The sequence below is a fragment of the Micropterus dolomieu genome, linkage group LG02, assembly GCF_021292245.1.
Source record: "Micropterus dolomieu isolate WLL.071019.BEF.003 ecotype Adirondacks linkage group LG02, ASM2129224v1, whole genome shotgun sequence".
Taxonomy (NCBI): Eukaryota; Metazoa; Chordata; class Actinopteri; order Centrarchiformes; family Centrarchidae; genus Micropterus; species Micropterus dolomieu.
In genome coordinates, this window is record NC_060151.1 from 26,711,734 (window position 1) to 26,732,524 (window position 20,791).

The 20,791-nt window shown below is 40.1% G+C and overlaps 1 protein-coding gene across 1 annotated transcript; it reads left to right on the forward strand.

Annotated features, from left to right (window-relative positions):
- Window positions 1-8,616: 8,616 nt before the first annotated feature.
- Window positions 8,617-14,490, forward strand: apol (apolipoprotein L). Its single transcript, XM_046036958.1, has 4 exons — window positions 8,617-9,116; window positions 11,627-12,223; window positions 12,311-12,430; window positions 13,016-14,490. Exons 1-4 carry the CDS (start codon window positions 9,103-9,105, stop codon window positions 14,031-14,033), a joined length of 1,749 nt encoding a protein of 582 aa, XP_045892914.1. The 5' UTR covers window positions 8,617-9,102; the 3' UTR covers window positions 14,034-14,490.
- Window positions 14,491-20,791: the final 6,301 nt, after the last annotated feature.

A 20,791-nucleotide genomic window follows, 5' to 3' on the forward strand; every position in this document is an offset into this window, starting at 1 on the left:
GACAGTCAACCTTTCTGCCCTTGTTAAAATCACTTTTCAATGGTATTTTGATCTCTCGAGCATGTATAATTTTCCCCTAGTTGTAATGTCTTTCTATTTCTTGTTCTTCCTTTTTTGTGTTAAGAAGCTGTGTGCCTACCTCTCTCTCTATCTTCTCCTCAGGCTTCTCTGGACCATCTGACATCCTGGGATCTCTCTCTCTCTTTCCTGGCTGTCAGTGCCGCTCTCCAGATGTTTTGGATGTGGATCGTTGTCCTCCAGGAGATTCAGGCTCTCGTCTCTCTTTCCCTCTTACCTCCTATCTGTGTGAATGCTGTGCTTGAGTTTTACCTCATGTGTGTTTGTGCCGTCTGTCCTCTTCCAGGTCTCCGCGGTGGAGAGGAGGTTGTGTGGCCCAGGTATGTTTGACAACACCTGGAAGTTGCCCGGCGTCCTCCCAGATCCATATATATCCTTATATATTTACACTCCATCTGTAATTTGTGTGTAATTTTTGAGTAGCCATACTGTAATTTTATTAGGTTGGTCTATTCTGTGCACACATCATCTATTTCCTGTTTGTCCATCCTGGGATAGGGATCCCTCCTCTGTTGCTCTGTTGAGGTTTCTTATGTTTTTTCCCATTAAAGGTTTTGTTAGACCTTTTCCTTATCTGAATCAAGTGTCTAAGGACAGAAGAGGTCGTACTGATCTTAAACCTGAGGCCAATTTGTGATTTTGGGCTATATAATATATAGTTGATTTGACTTGATTACACATGGTTTGCAACTCAGTTCTGCCATGTTGTGGAGTTTCTGCTCAGAGCAGTAAACAAACAAGAGGAATTACATGTATATACACGTATTGCTGCTTCATTAAAAAGTATTTCTTACTTATGTATGTGAAAAGAGGTCCGCATTTCTCCATATTCACTTTAAATCTGAGATTAGACGTGCAAATAAGAGCAGGATTTTGTAACATCACAAGTTATTTGGATGTGGAAGGACGTGCTCATACACTGAGAATGGACTACAGACTGACTGATACTGGGGTTTTGAGGCCAATACTAATATTTTAAAGAATCCAATAATTATATTTTGGCCATAGTATTTTTTTTCAACGAGCGGTTGTCATCTGGTACATTAATGTTCTGTGGGTATCTGTGGCAGTAGGATGCATGAAAAATCAACTTCTCAGTGCTCTTTGGTGGACAAACTATGGGTGGTGAGACTGTTTATAAATGACGACAAACCTAATTTGGTATTACTGGAGTGCAATTTCTTGTTACTTAACGATGGAGGTAGATTGATACCAAAATCTTTAAAATAAGCTAATATTGGCTGACCGCCCATATTGGCCTGGATGAGCTGAAGTAAGGGAAATCTTGTGTCCAGCTATACTTTTGAAATAAACACGATTTGCATATTCATAGATTCTGGATTTTTCAATGAGAGAGGAGTATAATTTTAAGAACTTTTAACCAAGATAATAAAAAAATATAGTAGAAAATCCATTTCAGGTAGCCTACAAATTATCATTCAAAGCAGAGTATTTTATATAACTACAAACATGTCTGGAGGGGATCTTGTAAATTTCTTCTAATTCTGAGGTAAAGAAATAATTTTCGATACAAAGAAATGAAATGGACTGTTGAAATGAAACAGTATTTTGTGCATGTACAACTGACAATAGTGTGAAAGAAGTATTCAGATCCTTTACTCAAGCAAACGTACCAATACAACAATTTAAAAATACTCAAGTACAAGTAAAAGCCCTGCATTCAAAATCCAACCTAAGTACAAAAGTATTATCAGCAAAATGTGCTAAAGTTTTCCAGTAAATTGTCCTATTTCTGACATTGTTAATACTGATGCATTAATGTTAGAGGAAGTTCTGATACTTTAACTTCTCTCGGCCTCAAACTGTTATGTAAATGAAACCATTTGAGAAGTTTAAAGGCGAAATGTCTCTTAGTGGAACTCAGACTCAAATGTGAACTCTGAAATAATTCTCTATGGAAAACACTGCATGCATCTGACTGGCAGGAAATCTTACTGATGGTTTATATCACTCTTTTAATTGAAATTTGCTTATGAGCTGATAGAAAGCTCAGTCCATTCATCAAAGACTTCCCAGAACAACATCTGTTTAAGAATTGCTCCCATGTTCTTAAACAGACTAAAAATTGTCATTTTCATGTCAGAGTTTTTGCCCACGTCCACATTTGCGCCTGTGTCAGCGCATCGTGAGCGGGCTACGCTTTTTATTTTTGGGTCGAGACACAGCTCTGATGATGGGGATGGAAAATGTTGTTCAGCTGCTCATGTAACCAACAATGTCAGAGAGAGAGCGCCTGTGCAGGTTGGTCACAAGTCTCCTTGTGAAAAAAGTCATCATCACGCTTCTCTCAGGCCTCAGGGCCACATGTCAGATACTCAGATGATCCGGTCAGAGACATGTTTGGACAGGCTGATTTCTGCAGCTCTTAGTTCAGCATTTATCATCCCTGAGCCGCTGAGTAGCTGCATGTTCAAACATGTATGAGATTGAAATGTTTAATGCAGAGTATGAAATCAAAGAAGAGTCAAAAAACGAAATTAAAAAACCTTGGCCAGAACACAGGAATTGAAAATCCCTCTAACCGAGTGTAGATCAGGTAATACATAAGTACAATCTGTAAATACTCCATTACAAGTAAAATTCCTGTATTCGAAATGTTACTTAAGTAAAAGAAGAAGTGTATTATCAGCACATGTACTCAGGGTATCAAAACTACTCCTTATACAGCATAATACCCTCAGTATTCTTCGAGGTGGAGCTAATTTTAACTACTTTTTTTACTTTTTTAAAAAGTAGTTAGAATTTGTACTTTTTACTACTCTTGGGTAATTTATTCAATAACAATGCATTATAACTGTGAAGTAGTATCTTGTGTATACCAACACTTTTCCCTGAAGAGAGACCTTGAGCTCTGACTAAAGTCCTCTCTGATTCCTACCGCTCTGCCAGGATTTGGGACACCCTTCGCTTTCATTAAACAATTATCCCTGACAGGCAAATCAGGTCCCAGGCCAGCACCCACACTGGTCCCACGTGGACTCTTTATGCCAATCTGACATTAACTCAGGAAGCTGCAAATCCAGCCCTAATCGGGGCCTTGTTAGAGCGCCCCTCGAGCATTGGCTCAGGGAGTGCTTTCAGTAAATTGTGCTCCAGAGTAAAAGAAGAAGTAGGGAGGGAATAACAACAGGGGCTCTCTTAAAGGTGGTCGCACTTTGAACGTTTCTATCCCCAGTAATTGAACCAGATATGAAAGAGTGAGGTTGAGGATGGGTCTTCTGGACTGCAGGGTTAAAAACATTTCAGGCAGATACGATTACACAGTGAGTAATTAGAAGTGGTTGGAGTTTCTTTAACAATGAATAATATACAGTATATGTTTTATGGATTTTATGATGGCAACCAACAGACTTTTGTGTTCCTCATTATCTTTGAATTGGACCGTTTCCATGAAAAAATGACTCAGGGTAAAACAAAACAGAGGTAAATTGAGATTGTTTGTGGTTATTTACTTAAAGCCCACAGACTGTGTTTGATTATCTCTCACTTTCCTGTTTTTTGAACTAGCTAAGGTGGGACAAGTAAGTAAAACACTATAGCTTACAAGCCATGGAAGCATGTTTTGTTAGCAGTGGTATTGAAAAGTAAAGACCACCACCAGCATTTAAACAGAGTAAGTTTTTAATGTGATGCAGCCAGTTATTTCGCTGTCTAGTCTATTTGATGTCAGCAGTGTTTTCCCTGGTGGATGTTTGTTTGGTAGTTCATTCAGCAAGTCAAGGTGCAGGAAAAGACATGTGTCCTTGTTTGAAGAGGAGAGTTTAGCAGGAAAGCTAATGGTATAAAATGTGTGTCTCTTGTTGCGTAGCTGTTGGCAGCTGTTTTTTGACTTCATGACTATGACAGAATGGTGAAATTACCAGTTTAAAACAATGTTATTTTCTCAATGAAAATACATTCCCCATCTACTACAACAGGGAACTGACTGTGTTGTAGCTGGTAATTGTTTTTACTCAAATGAGAACACAGGACATGCAATTTACAGAGCAAGGGTTTCTAATGCAGTGTCAATCACTGCTCATGCACATGTGCAGCTCCCCTCCTCAATATCTTCACCGTGCCTTTAGAAGTTTTGCAAACAAAACGGCTGAGAAACAACGACCAGCAATGAAAGAACTGCCCATCCCTCCTTTGCCAATGAGAGCGTATAGTCCCAGCTCCACACAGAGCTTTGGGCTCATTATGTTCAATGCCATGGTGCTCGTATCGACAAGTGACACAGAGGCATGATGAAAAACAGTGGTGAATAACTTTTGAGAGGGGGCAGTGGTGCACTAGCCTCTCATCCTGCTGTTAAATATCTCAACTGGCTATGAAGGCGAACTCAAGCTTATATAAGACAGGAAAGGTAAGTCAGGAAAGTGCGAAAAAGACTTGCGAGCTACAGAGCAACTGAAGGTCGCTGATCGGGAAAAGGTCCACTGCCAAGAAATGTGCTACTTCAAAGACGAGCTCCAGAGGGGCCTCAACAAGTGTACAGATTAAAATTGTGCCTGAACTCAAAGCCTTTGAGGGACAGAATGGGGCATTTAAAAGTGATAAATACTAAGTTGAAATCAGCTGCAAAAAACTGACGTTCAAAGATGTGTCTGAAAAGAACAAGTCTTCCAACAAGAACATGTGACTTGGAAGAGGATTCAGACTGTCTGGATACGCTTGGAGCTGTACTCAAAGCTGTGGAGAGGGAGAACTGGAACTTGATTAGTCAGCAAGAACAACTTCAAATGAACTGCAAAGAGAATTACTTGACCTCCAACGATTTGTCCAAAAAAGGGCAAGGCTGAGAGCGCAGAGAAAGTCACTGTGATACAAAAAGAAGATGATGTCTGTGCCCAGGAGGAGCTAAAGACCTCTGAGGGGGACATCTTCCAGCAAGAAGCATGTAGCCTAACTTGGAGAGCAAGAACAAGGTCTTGAGCAATGAGGTGGGTCAGCTTAAAATTAGCTTTGAGCGTAGAGCTGAAATGTACAGTACATGGCAAAGAAGAAAGAAAAAGAGGCCCTGCAAAAATATAATTCAACCTGAAGCTCCAAAACAAAATGGATTTGTGTATACAGCAGCAGCTGAATGCCTCTGAGAGGGAGAAGTGGATGACCTTCGAGAAACTCCAAAAAGAGCATGATGAGGATACTAAAGAGACAGAAGACATGAAACTGTGCTTTGAAGGAAAGACCTTGTGATTCAATTAATGTTTCAGAAGTTAAAAGGCAGAAAATGCTCATAAGGAGGCCCTTGAGAAAGAATAAAAAAGCAGGCCCTCAACATTAAGGTGAGACAGAAACAGTATTTACAACATCCTTTCACTGAAGCTGGAGGAAATGATGTCATGCTAAGAAAAGGGGCTCGCCCAAATCTCCCTGTCAGGTTCAACACAGATGAGAACATTATTGATGAGAATTCCCAGCCTAAGGAGCGCAAAGGGTGGAAGATGCTTATAAGATCAAAGAAGAACATAAAACTCTTGCACAACTTCCACTTTAGTAGTTCGACAAAGCTTGTAATTACCACCAATTTCGCAATAGTGAAGGCAGGATTATTAGATGGGAAGAGTGAGGGCGTGCCATAGTTGTGAATTTGATTCCCTCTAAACTCAGTTCGCCGGTGAATCTACATTTCATCCATCATACTTAGTCTAACTCTAAATGGGACCAAAATTTACTAAATGTACACTGTTCTGGAGTTCCTTCAGTCTGATAACAGTTTGCACTGGTGTGCAACGGGCTTTGAGGTTTGTTTTTTGTAACCCGTTAATTGTCAGCGAGGTGTAGATCACCTGAAGGCACCACCCTTTCAATAAACTTTTTACTACATGTTCTTGGGGTGTGGCTGCTGCCTGAACTTTATTATCGCTACCCCATAGTTTCAACCTCCCTAAATTTAAAACCCAGCTGACTGCCGGTGCTTTGAAGGAGTTAAGTAGTCTACAGAAATGGGTGATTCAGTCTCGTGATGTGGAGAAAGAAAAACGAAACCAAACACACCCAAAAAGTTCTGTCAAGAAAGTTGTGAATCTCCAGCACAATAAACGATCAATTTTTCCAGTGTTATTATTTTAAATTTCACCGCACAGGTAATACGACGAGCTAAAGACACAAAACTAAAGATTGAGATTATACACTAATTAGGAAAGTATTAACTGAGGTAATCAACCAAGTGAGAAGTAGAGTCATTTTCTCATAGACTCCAATGCAATAAGGAATTTGCAACCAGTGGAGTCGCCCCCTGCTGGCGGTTAGAAAGAATGCAGGTTTAAGGCACTGACTCCCAAAATTACCTATTGTGTATGTCCGTACTTCAAAACTACATAGATGACTGGTAGAGAGTACCAGCGAAAGGCCTACCAGACCGGTAGTGTAAATATAGGTCATAATAAGCTGCTTGTGCAAACAACCTATACAGTGGTATTTGGGGGATTCAGTCTCAGTGGATTACATGTCTGGCTGATCTGGAGTTTAAAGAGAAGGTTCAAATTATTTTCCCGAAACATTACACATATGCCCAGGCTACACTGAAAGAGTTATTAGCTGCTATAATCATCCCTTCTCTTTCTTTAATAAGGGTATAATCTATTACCATGTTTTCATTGCAAACAATCTAAATAAATAAATGAGTGAGATTCCTGAATTCCTTATACACATTTTATCCTGATGCCTCAGTTTTTCTTCCCTCCTCCCAGTCAGACTCACATTTACTGGTCTCCGTCCTGTTCCAGCTCTGTGTTCTGCCGTGTTACTGTGTGCTCTGCTGTATGTTTTGATGCTGCCTTGCGTGTGTGAGGACACTGCCATGTCAGCAGCGTTTCCCTGATCCCTGAGTGTCGACACTGAGCTGAGTGCAGCTGAGTGAGCATTTTGACACGGCCCCTCTCACACGTTTGTTCCACTATTCCTGTGGGGACATCTCATTGACATAATGCATTCCCTAGCCCCTTACCCTAACCTTCACCTTCACAACCACATGTCTAACCCTACCCCTGACCTACTTGTAACCTGAACCCAAAAGCCAAGTCTTAACCCTCAAAAAGCAGTCTCTACCTCTGGGAACCTAAATGTTTGTCCCCACGTTGACACAAGACCCTATGGGTTCTATAGGTGTGCATTCAGGTTAAAGTCAGGTTGAAGTCCCCAGAGGGATATAAGCACATGAAACACACACGTTCTGCATTCATGTGGTGTTGGAATAGTCAGAAAAAAATAGTTCTTGACTGGGAAAATTCACTTGAATTGGGACAAGTGGGACCAACAACTCAGAAAGTCTGCACAACTTGCAGAGTTGATGTCATATTACGCAGAAACATGGGGGGCAAATGTAAATGCTTTTTATTAATTCATGTATTGCATTTCAAGTTTTTGCTCACATGCCTTGTTGTAATATGGTAGGCTATTGGGTTATAACTGTCAGTTGCTGACGACGTAGATTGACCTAGATTAGGCTACTTATTTATTAGTATTAACCTTGGTAACAAGTCAGGTAAAGCAATATTTTAGTGGTTTTAGGGAATGTAGCCAACTGGTGCAACAACAAATCTGGGACAAAATCATTACGTATCAAACTGTTTAAGCTTACTTGTATAGGAACATCACAGAGGCTACTGTACATAACAACCTATCACCCAGAGACTAGTATACAAAAATGTTTCCACATTATGACTTAAAGTTCTTGAACACACCGAAGTGAGTTATAAAAGTAGTGTCGCCGCCTTAACTCCCTACAAGAAAGCGAAAACGCAAATTTACTTTGCTTTGGGTCGTATCATTATATTTCCGACAGCATTTGAAGGCAGCATCAGGGAAACAGCAGCACGTTAAACGCATAGACGACATCAACTTTTTCAACAATTTGACCTACAGCAGCTCATCTGTTGGATCATGGGCCAGCCTTCACGCCCCGCACGCATCAATGACCCTGTCACCGGACCACTTCGGATAGATACTGACCACTGCAGACCGTTTTTAAGATGCTCTGACCTTGTTTTCTAAGCATCACAATTTAGCCCAAAGTTGCTCAAATCCTTACAGTTGCCCGTTTTTCCTGCTTCTACCACATTCACTTTGAGCTCAAAATGTTCACGTGCTGCCTAATATAACCATAGACAGTATGTTGCTGGATGAAGCCACCCAGCTGGTTTGAATGGAGAGCAGTGAAGCCATCAGTCTCGGACCAATAGAATACTAGTACAGCGCTACTTCCTGTTGGCACAGCCGTCTACTGCGCATGATCGCACAGAATAACCGTGGCTTAATGACGTAGAGTAACAGCACAAACACCATTACCCCCTTGGTTAAACGTGAAGACGGTGTTTTTTTTTTTACCACACTTTGGACATTTTCTCCAAGAACTGCATCAATATAGCACCACAATTAAAAACATTAATTACAAGAAGGCAATGAAGACTTTCTTTTGGACAGATCTGATATATTTTGAATGCACATTACCCTTTTTTTTATTATTATTACGCCATGTTCTAGCTTTGTTATTATTTATGTATTTTCTTATACAGCTGCCCCTGATTAGTTTGTGTTTTGCTACGGTTTCCGGGTTGAAGGACGTGTTTCCTCGACAATAATCAGTAGCGTGAAGTAGCTGAAGGCACCACAGTATAAATAAACGATATCATCTTTTGCGTGTTCTCGGGCCGAACAAGCTGCTGCTGCCTGAACTTTAAACGCTTTATTATCGCTACCACATAGTTTCTCACTCCTAAACAAACAAAACCCAGCTGACTACCGGTGCCCTGAATGAGTTAAGGTTAGGCTACGAAAATAGGTGTGATTCAGGCTGGTGATGTGGAAAAATGAAAACGAAACCAAAGAAACCCGAGAAGATTAGTCTGGAAAGTTGATCATCAAGTGGTGGTTTCGACGTTTCAGTAGATTCAGTCAGCACATGAGTTTCGGATCTCCAGCACAGTAAACAATAAGATTTCCATTTTTATTTTAACCACGCAGCTAATACGATGAGGCTCCAATGAGGAACTGAAGACAACAGTCGAGAGGAGAAACATGCCTGTGTCAAGGTAAAAGAGTTTGTTACTTTGAGCTACAGAAGATGAGAGAAAAGCCTGTAGTAAGAGCAAAATGTTAAATAAGGAAAAATACAGAGGGATCTCTGAATCAGTCTGACGGTTCAGTGCGTGAGATTTTAGTAGCCTATTAAATAAATGTAGAGATTAATGTTGTTGTTTGTAAAAACAAAGGCACCAAATATAATAAAGAATAATGATAATCTTTATTTGTATAGCACATTTCATAAAATAAAATGCAGCTCAAAGTGCTATACGTTACCAGCACTTAAACAAGTTACAGATAAATAAAGAATACAATACAGCAGCAAGCAAACAAGCACAAAACACAGGTATTAAAACTGGATAAAGGTAGCAGACAGGGCTATAAAATCAAATAAATACATAAATAATTGCGTTTAATCAGTTAAAAGAAAAAGCATAACAGTAGGTCTTGAGATGCTTCTTAAAACTATCTATAGAGTTAGAGTTTATCTTATTCGTAAAGGAGGTCTGTTTCAAACCATTAGTGCACAATTGTCAAAATTGTCTGCTTTTCATATATTCTTCTTTACATGATGCTGCAATACTCCGGTTTAACCGCTTCATGTTTTGCTTTATCTTGTTGTAATTTAAATGTTGTGTGTTCTGTTGCTGTTTTTAATGGCTAATTTAACATCAAGCGAAGGGACAACAGAGGATAATTAGTCATTTGGCTGACACTGAAAGATTTACAGTGACGTTGATCAATGTGCATTGTCCCTGAAAATTAAAATAAAGTTTAAAACACTGTGTGTGCTTTGGTGATGTCTGCAGGTCCAATTGTTTAAATGCAAAGAAAAAGATTGAGTAATAAACGGCAGTTGCTCCAAACCTGTTTGTCCTGTAACGATAAAACTGGTTGAATACCTCTATGAATTATGAGTTGTGCATGTTGTCATATTTCACAGCCTGTATAGCCATTATTTTACAAGTAAAAAAGCAAAGATTAAGAAGAATATCTGAAGAAATAAATGTAATTATTTTTACCGATCTCCTATCCTGTTGATTGTCTCAGATTTATCTTGGGACAACTTGGAGGGAATTTACCCCCAGGTTGGGAACTACTGACTATTCTTGAGTCTGGAATCAGAAAAAACTATAGATAGATTGATGCTTTTTCGATCCCCGAGGGGAATTATGACAGTTACTAGTGTCTGCCGAAACTATGTGACTTCAAGCACTGAAATAAAATATGTCTGAAAATGTCTACAATTAAGTATTTACAGTATTCACCTTGAATGTTACCGTCCTTCGATTAAAGGATTCGATTCCTATGAAAACAGTTGACTATTTATTTCAAACATCCAAAGTTCATCAACTGTGGACTCTGAACATAATGTTATCAGCAGGAAACTGTAGCAGTCTGAAACAATTATTTGACGTTTCTTTTTGATATCTAATATCAGTGTATCCTATTAAATAACTTACCTAAACATTTACTGACCCTTAAGAAAGGCAGCTCTGTTTCTCTAAGAAAACCAGAGAGAAGCTGCCTCTTTGCAGTTGTTTTGTGTGTTTGAGCATCTCTTTGTAGTCGTTTTGTGACTCTGTGACAGTCTGCACAGATATTGTACTATTGTAATACTTTGAAAAAAACACTGATGTTTACAGTTTAGATTTTCTTAAAGCAGTTGATTTACTAATGTTACTGTATTTTAGTAAAATGTTACTGTAGCTTCAGTATGCTGTGCAGCTGAAGGAAAAATGATCAAAGTATTGGATTAGATTTGGTTGTATTATGTGAGGTTGTATTGCCTGGCTTTAGACATTTAGACGTCCTGGGAAAGCTGGACTCGTTCAGCTACATTTTACATCTTTAACATGTAATTGCACGAATATATAATGCTAACCAAACTGACTGCTGTCCGAACTCTTAATGGTTTTGTTTCTGAAATAACCACATTGTCAAAAACCAATATATCGTCTTTTCCATTTATTTATTTATTCACTCACTCACTTATTTAGTTATTCTGTAGCAGTAGTTGTGCTATGCCTCTGGTACTGTTGAGTGTTGTTGGATTTTACTTGGTTATTAAGAACATTTAGTGTAGTTTAGAAATTAACTGTACAAACAGAAAAGGAATCCCCAACAATGGTACAACATAATCATGTAGAATCGATGCCAGTAAATATTCATTTGGTGATTTGGAGGTCACAAGATCTCAAAACTCAGCTAAATCTGCTTGTTAAGTGGAGGTTTATTAGATTAGATAAGATCAGAATCGTTTCACTGGCATTGTAATGAGGATATTAAGTGAGCTCTGTGACTTTCCACCAACAAATGTTAACACCGAGGCTCTGGCCCCTGGTCCAAGCACTTAAAGGCCAAGAAACTGATTTGATTTATTTATCAGCAGTGATGGAGTGCCTGTAGCTGCTGCCAAATCTTTCTCCTGCACTGTCGCACAGCAAGCAAACTCCACAAGGAGTCAGTGAATAGTTTTACTACAATCTCACAAACTGAATAATGTTTTGTCTTACAGAAAGGAACTACAGGAGGCCTTGTGCTGCTACACTGCAGACACCCTCAGCTACATTGACACAGTAAGAGAATTCTGCAAGAGGATCTCTAAATGGATGCTTGGGAGGGAGTCAGAGTTGGAAATGATGATGGACATCAAAGACAGGGCTGACAAAATTGACCTGAACATCAGCCATGTTACCCAGTCAAAGAACAGAGGAGAGGCCTTTCTGGAATATATGATGAGCAAGGTGACCCAGGTGACTGCAGACAGCAGGCGTGCAGAGCTGGAGAAAGAGCTGGCTGCTGTGGTGAAGGACACTCTGGGAGGCCTGGAGAAGCTGGACTGCTTCCTGGATGCAGTGGAGAAGCTGGCGGTCACCTCACTTCATGTGTTCAATGAGGAGAACCAGGTGTTACACCTGCCCCAAGGGATCAGCTGTGAACAGGTTCAGATTGTCATCTCTTCTGCACGGCAAATCTGCCCACAACTCCTCGAGTTTAAAAGAGATGCAAGTGTCTTCTTCCTTCCCAAACTTCAGAACGTGGACGTGCTGTCCTATCAGCTGGACAAATACATTCGGACCACCCAGAAAATCTGTGACAAGTTAGAGAAAAGGTAAACTGACATTTCTTCATTGTAACCTGCAAATTTTGCAAAATAAACAACATCTATAATAGAAAATGATTTAACTTTCTTTCACAGCTCCTTCAGTGAGTTTAGCCTGAAGATGACTGCTGAAACTCTGGTAGACCTCGATGTGAATTTGTCTGAAGATGACGTACAGAGGATGCTTTGTCACATTACTCAGCTTGATGAAATCAGGTAAGCATTATGTGTGTTTTTTCACCAAATATCATGTCAACACAAGGTGTTTGCCTATTAGTTATAGTAATGTAAGTGTAATCAGCATGATTGATCTTCAAAAGACTATTTGATACACACTGCAAAAAAAGGCATTCATAGATCTTGGAGAATAAATCCTAATGATTTGGTTTCGTATAGCGCCATCATCAAGTCAAAATTTTACACCTGGAAAACATTCCCATCAGCCTCGGATGTACACTGTGCTGATTAGCAAATGTTAGCATGCTAACACGCTAAGCTAAGGGCATGAGCTGCTAAACATCAGTATGTTAGCATTGTTATTGTGAGAATGTTGGTATGCTGACGTTAGTGTGTAGCTCAACCACCACTGTAATCTCACAGAGCTGCTAGCATGGCTGTGGACTCTCTGTCTTGTTTAAATATAATTTATTGCAACTAAAGTAAATTGGGGTTGGCCTTTCTCTGGTCCAGCAGGAGTTCCTTGTTTTAAATGTATCTCATGAAATAAAATGAAGTAGATCCCAGGCCCAAACAGAATTTTAAAATAAGATGATAAACTCTAAGATTTCTTTTACTTTTTAGGATGAACCAGGACTTCCGGATGGTGTTCTTGTTTCAGGAGGACTCAGGTTTTGCCTTCATCAGTGAGTTCAGCAAACGACAGCCCGGGATGCTGCAGTTTCTCAATGAGCTGGAGGAGAATGCTGTTCAGCTAGACAGGATGAATAAGGGGGCAAAGATCTCCAGTGTTGCAGGCAGCTCAGTGGGGGCAGTTGGAGGTGTGCTTTCTATCATTGGTTTGGCATTAATTCCTGTAACAGCTGGAGTGTCTCTAGCTCTGACAATGACAGGGGTAGGGATGGGAATTACCAGTGGGGTCAACAGCGCTGTCACCACAGCCACAGAGATCGGAGTAAACCGTAAACATCAAAAGAAAGCCAGTGAAGTCTTCCAGAGCTTCATGAAGGACGTGCAGATTCTCCAGGATTGTCTGGACGATGTGATCAAAAGAGAAACAGATAAGATAGATGAGGCTATAGGAGTAGGAAAGGTGCTTTGTAAAGCTGTTGTTATCGGAAATGGAATTGATGCGCTTGTTGATGCTGCCTCTGCTGCTAAGATGTTGAGAAGTGAAGAGCTGATTGTAAGTGCTGGCAAGGTGGTGGCCCAGGAAGGTAAAGCATTTCGTAACGTGCCCAGGGTGGCCTCAGAAGTCCCAGATATCGGTCAGGTAGCAGTCAAAGGGCCTCTTGCCCTCTCCAAGTCAGCCAGGGCCGGTTTCATTGCAGTCAATGCTCTTTTCCTTGGCCTGGATATTTTCTTCATCTGTAAAGACAGCATCGGTCTGGCCAAAGGCAGCGAGTCTGAAGTCTCACAGTTCATCAGAGCCAGAGCTACACTTTGGAGCTCAGAGATGGACTCGTGGCAGAAGATCCACGACTCCCTGTGCAAAGGTCTGCTGACGTCAGAGAAAAAACAAGCTGTCCTGGAGACGCCATTTTCTTCGGAGATGGAGATGAAGAAACTGAGTGAAACAAAAATGGAATTTGATGAGGTGGCTGAAAAACAGAAAGAAAGACAGTCTTGTGTAATACAGTAGTGCTCAATGAACAGAGATTACTATCAGATTTCTGCCTTTTCCCCAGCTCTGTTGGTGTGTTTATAGAGGAGATCCATTTAATGTGATCAAATCATGTAAAAATTCAACTAATATTACAGCTCACAGTAAAGCATTAAACAAAATTAACATTGATCTCTGAGGAATTAATTAACTGTAATTCCTGTGACATAAAGCAATTTGACTGTTTTTACATATTCTTTGGGCAGAATGTTTCTTTTTCCTTCATTGGATGTATGAACCTTTTGTTCAGCTTATATTGAAACATAATGTATTATAGGTGTCACTTAGTAATAAACACTAACTGATAATAAATGTAACTGGAAAATAAAAGATTCTTTTAATTCTTGAGTTGCAGTCACTGTCATATCTAAAATATACTCTGTACAATATGTATGATCTGCATTATTCACTGCACATTTTTCTCGCACAATCAAATAAAGAAAATATGTTATAACAAGTAACTGTGTGAATATGATTGCTCCACCTGACTTAATAAAAGTCAAATAAAAATTGTCAGCAAAGGATAACAGCAGGCTACTCAGCTGTACTGTTTGCCAGGCCAAATAACCCATTTCAGTTTTCAGCATGATGCTCGTTGCCACACACAACACAACAAGCAGGAAAACAGTGCTGAGATTCATTTGTTACTCAATAACACAAACAATGACATGTTTGTGTGTAAATCATTTACGCTTATTTCTGGACTTCGGTCCAAAGTCCAGAAAGTGTGATTCAGTCTGGTTCGGGTGATGTGGAGAAAAGGGAAACTAAACCCACCCATGTTGTCTTCAATCTTCAAAACAAAGAGAACAAATAGAAACAGTGTTTGCTATCAAACACAAGTACATTCGTAGGTATGAATATCAAAGGAAATATAATAAACTCCACTTTCATTCCTCATACCACATTGCACGTTTCACGCTCAAAAAACTGTTTGCTCCCATCTCTTGGGTCAACAACACCTGTGCCCTGTTGGACCTTGGACCAGCCAAATTGACAGCGCCATGGCTACCCTTGGTGGCGGCGGTTCAGCAACAACAAATGATAAACATTTAACCAAATGGCTCTCATATCTGTAAAAAAACTAATGTGTAGGGTGTCAAAATTCTCATCTCAGTGAGAGAGGAACATAATGCAGTTGTTTACAAAGGTAGTTACAACGAGTCAGCCACAAGATGGCGACAAAGACCATGTGTTCGAGGGGAACATTAGGGCTCTGCTGCAGAGGGCACATGAAATGAGGTTAACGGTTGTTTAGGTTGTTATCAGGATTTAATAACACAATATGTTAAGCAAAAGTGCCACTGAAATTATCAGATATGCCATGGCCCATAGTTGTCCTAGGCTTGTGCTTAGCTTGCGAGCAAGGCAAGGCAAGGCAAGGCAAGGCAAGGCAAGTTTATTTGTATAGCACATTTCAACAAGGTAATTCGAAGTGCTTTACATAAAACATATAAGCAACAGGGAAATATAAAAAAGTTTAAAAGCAACATCGGGAAATTGAAAAAATACACATAAAAAATAATAAAAGTTACAGTGCAGTGTACAATCATGGTTAAAAGAGTTAAATGGAAAACAAAAACAGGCTATGGGGTTGAGCAAATAATTGAGTTACAATTATTATGAAAAGAGAATAAACAGAGAAGTACACTTAATCTACTCTCTCTAGCTAGTCTGTACTCGGGTCCATAGCAATCTTTGGGTCCACTGAAACTCCAAAAACCCTCGGACACTACAGAGAAACCAGGACATGTCTGTCCGCAGGCCACTTAGATCCAGTTATACTCTGGACCCACCTGCGTGTTTACAGGTGGACAGAGGTTCCTGCAAATCACTCAGGCGTGAGATTGAAGACCACTTCCTTCACTCTGTTCAATCTCACTCTCATTATCTTTTCACTCAATTACCTACTCATTTCTCACTGTGTAAATATTTAATTAAAAGCAATGGTAAAAAGCTAAAAATAAAGAAAAAGAAAACAAGACAGTAAAAGTTACAGTGCAGTGTAACTTATCAATCTACTAGTTAAAGGCAGTGGTAAAAAGAAAAATCTTCAGTCTTAATTTAAAAGAACTGACAGTTTCAGCAGACCTGCAGTTATTTGGGAGTTTGTTCCAGATATACGGAGCATAATAACTGAGCGCTGCTTCTCCATGTTTAGTTTTGACTCTGGGGACAGAAAGCAGACCTGCCCCAGACGACCTGAGAGGTCTGGATGGTTCATAACGAAGCACAAGATCAGAAATGTATTTTGGCCCTAAACCATTTAGTGCTTTCTAAACTAACAGCAGGATTTTGAAATCAATTCTTTGACATACAGGAAGCCAATGTAAAGACCTCAGAACTGGAGTGATGTGATCCACCTTTTTGATCTTAGTGAGGACTCGGGCAGCAGCGTTCTGAATCAGCTGCAGCTGTCTGATGAATTTCTTAGGGAGCCCTGTAAGGACACTGTTACAGTAGTCGAGTCGACTGAAGATAAATGCATGGATAAGTTTTTCCATGTCTTGCTGAGACATAATCCTTGATATATTCTTCAGGTGATAGTAGGCTGACTTTGTAATTTACTTAATATGGCTCCTCAAATTCAAGTCTGAGTCCATGACTACACCAAGCTTTCTGGCTTGATTTGTGGTTCTTAACATTACAGACTGAAGTCGAGCACTGACTTTCAATCGTTCCTCCCTGGCTCCAAAAACAATAACTTCAGTTTTATCTTTGTTTAATTGAAGAAAATTCTGGTATATCCAATTGTTGACCTGCTCAATACAGTTACTCAGCACTTGTATGTTATCATAGTCCCCTGGTGGAATAGTTATGTAAATCTGTGTGTCATCTGCATACTTATAGTAACATATTTTGTTGTTTTTCATAATCTGAGCCAGTGGAAGCATGTAAATGTTAAACAAAAGAGGCCCCAGAATGGAGCCTTGGGGAACTCCACATGTAATTTTTGTCAGCTCAGATGTGTGATTTACCTATGGACACAAAGTAGTCCCTGTCCTTTAAGTAGGATTCAAACCAGTTTGAATTTTTTGAGCAGCCTGATAATAAAGAATTGCAGTAATCCAGCCTAGAAGTAACAAATGCTCATTAGTGACCTGTCTAGATTGCTCTTTTTTAAGAGTGGCTTAATGACTGCAGTTTTCAGGGCCTGTGGGAAAAAAACTGAGAGAAGAGACATGTTGACAATTTGTAGTAGATCTGAGGCCATGTATTTAGACACATTTATTTAGACAACCTGTTGGCAGAATATCAAGGCAACATGAGGAGAATTTCAGATGCTGTATTATGTCCTCCAGGTTTTAATGGTTAATAGAATCAAATTGTCTCATGCTATATGAATTGTTTTTAAGTGGACACAGGGACAAGACATATCCTGTTACTGGCATGGAGGCACTGATTGCTTGTCTAATTGTTTGAATTTTGTCTGTGAAGAAGGAGGCAAATTCATTGCAGGCCCTGGTGGATAGAAGGTCAGAGGCTACAGACACAGGAGGGTTGGTTAGCCTGTCGACAGTAGCAAACAGGGCACGTGCATTGTTAGTGTTTTTGGTGATGATGTCAGAGAAGAAGGACCACCTTGCATTTCTCAGCTCTAAATTATAAATGCGAAGTCTCTCTTTATAGACGTCATAATGAAGCTGGAGATTTGTTTTCCGCCACCTGCGTTCAGCTTTTCGACACTCTTTTGAGTTCCAACCAGCGTGGAATTTCTCCATGGAGATCTTCTCTTACCAGAGACCACCTTCACCTTGGCTGGTGCAATGGCATCAATAACATTTGTAATTTTAGAACTGAAATTATCTACAAGCTCATTCACTGAGACCCGTGAGAGGGCGGGTGTCGAGGAGAAAGCGTCTATAAATATTTCACTAGTTTTTTCAGTGATATGCCGTATTGTGATTACCTCTGTTTGTACATTTGTGTGCATGCAGATAGCACTCTCAAAGAAAACACAGGAATGATCCGAGAGAGCAGCATCAGTCACAACAACCTTGGAAATGTCCAGACCCTTGATGATGAATAAGTCCAAAGTGTGCCCCTTATTGTGTGTGGGCTCCGTCACATGTTGGGTCAGTCCATAATTATCAAGAACACAAAACAGTTCTTTAGTCCCTCTGTCCTGGGGGTTGTCAACATGGATGTTAAAATCATCAACAATAACCACACAGTCAAAGTCAATACAGATTATAGACAGCAGTTCACCAAAGTCATTAAAAAAGTTTGCACAGTATTTAGGGGGCCTGTAGATATTTAGAAAAATAGCTCGAAGAGGAATTCAGCTGAAGAGCCACATATTCAAAAGAAGCAACATTCCCATAAGACATCTTTTGAATGGGAGGGAGTCATTAAACAAAATGGCAACTCCACCTCCTCTCTTATGCACTCTAGCTTCACTCATAAACTGAAGTAGGGAGGGGTAGACTCGATAAGGACAGCTGCACTGTTATCTTGGTCCAACCAAGTTTCAGTTAAAAACATGAAATTAAGATTGTGAGTTATTATAAAATCATTGATTAAAAATGTTTTTCCTGCCAAAGACCTAACTTTTAACAAAGCTCATTTTAATGTGTTAAAAACATTATCTGGCCCATTTTTTTCCGGAGGAATAAATACTAAATTTGCACACATTCACCATGCTTTTTCTGTTACCTATCAAGACAGGGATGGAGAAGACTACCAGCACACTGGGCCCCGGCTTGTCCTGGGAAGAGTCATGCATTTTCCTTGTAGCCTGGACCCAGCACATATCACACAGAGCTTATTGGGCTTTTTCGCCATTGTGGAGCTGGAGGGCGGGTTGGGCGCTGTATTTGTGACACGTGTCAAACCTGGAGGACTTAGAACCAGTGGTGGAGGTGGACGGTTAGGGGGGTAGAGAAAATGGGAGTGGAGCGAGGGAAGGTGCGGGGAGTAAATTTGGTCCCAGCTCTAACCAGGTCTTCCATGTGATCAGTGAAGTCCAACAGGGGGGAGAGGGGAGAAAGGGTATCTGGAGATAAGGGTGACCTAGATGGGGATTGGGGGGGTAAAGATGGTGAATCCTCACTGTTGGTTTTCAGTGAGGGAGGTGGAGGCTCTTCATCTTGGCTCAGTTTTCTCTCGTGATCAGAGCTCTCTTCCGGCGGGAGTTGAGGTGGCTCTCCTTCAAGGTTTCTGGCGTGTGGTGTTATGTCTTCTTCTTTTGATTCCTCTTGTCTCTTGTCCTTGGCAGAGGGAACAGATGAGTGACGCAGAAAGTAAAACAGGTTGGAGCTGAACAATTTTACTCCTGACTTGTTAAGGCGAAGTCCATCTGCCTTAAAAAGATAGTTGCGGTCCCACAGAAAGTAAAAGTTTTCGATGAAATGCAATCAAACAGACATAATGTGCAAATAAACATCACTTTATGTCCATGTTAATAGCAAAGGTACATCTTTGTGAAACTTTATCATTTTTTTAAACTGAATAATCACAATTGTGGCCAAATAAGTGTTTGCAATTTATAGCATAACCAGGACATTTACGTGATTATAGGCAATAATAGAAGCCTGTTGTTGCCAATGAATTATGTGTTTGGTAGGCATATGTCTAATATCCTTGTTTATATTTGGAAAACTGACTGTGGCCTATAATTAACATGACTTACTGCTGAGTTATACATAAAATAAAGACATGATCTCTTTTGCAATTATGTTTATGACATTATTTAACTTGCTGTGTCCCAACCAATCTAGTCCATTTTACCTGTTGAAATACCTTCAAATGGCCAATACAACCCATAAAATGCAGTATTTCACTTGCCAGAAAGTGATTGCAGCTTCTACTCATTGACTGAAAGGCAGATTGTACCTCAAAATGACTTGATTTCATTCAGAAGAGTTATTTGACAGATATAACATATTTATTTATGACATAGTGACTACCAAAACAAAAATGTCCCCGGTTTTTGTTTCAGAAATCTGGTCACCTTACCCAAGACACGACAGACAAGAGATGTGCTGCTCAGCTGGTTAGCAGGACAGACAGACAGATTAACATAACTGTTATCTGCTGACCTGACTTTTAAGAGAAGAGAACACAAGTTTACCTGATGTTCACACAGTTCACTCTCATTGAGTTTTTTTATTTATTTTCTCGTTCCCAGAAGGACAATCCTTCTTCATCCTCTCATCAAAGTTGTAAACGCTCGCTTTCACCTTTGACATGAGAACGAGGCGGGGCCTTCCAGCTCTGCATGAGAGTGACCTGATTTCTATCACAGCCTATGCCAAATAATAGCAAAAATTTGATCTATGTTAACTTTTAAGGACACCGAGACCATTTTACACGCCTTCATCTCATCACGCCTGGATTATTGCAACAGCCTTTTCACCTGTTTAACCCAAAAATCTATTGATCGACTCCAGACTGTCCAGAACTCAGCTGCCAGGCTTTTAACCAGAACAAATAAATATGACCACATTACTCCTATTTTCGCTTCATTACACTGGCTCCCAGTATGTTTTAGAATTGACTTTAAAATTCTATTGATTACTTTTAAAGCTCTTCATGGCCTCTCGCCTTGTTATATTTCTGACCTTTTAGTCCCATACGCACCAGCACGTACCTTGAGATCCTCGGGCAGAGGTCTGCTGTCTGTTCCAGAGTCTCGACTGAAAACTAAAGGGGACAGAGCGTTTGCTGTCAGGGCCCCGAGGCTCTGGAACAGCCTGCCCGAGGAAATCAGGTCGGCTGAGTCAGTGAACTCTTTT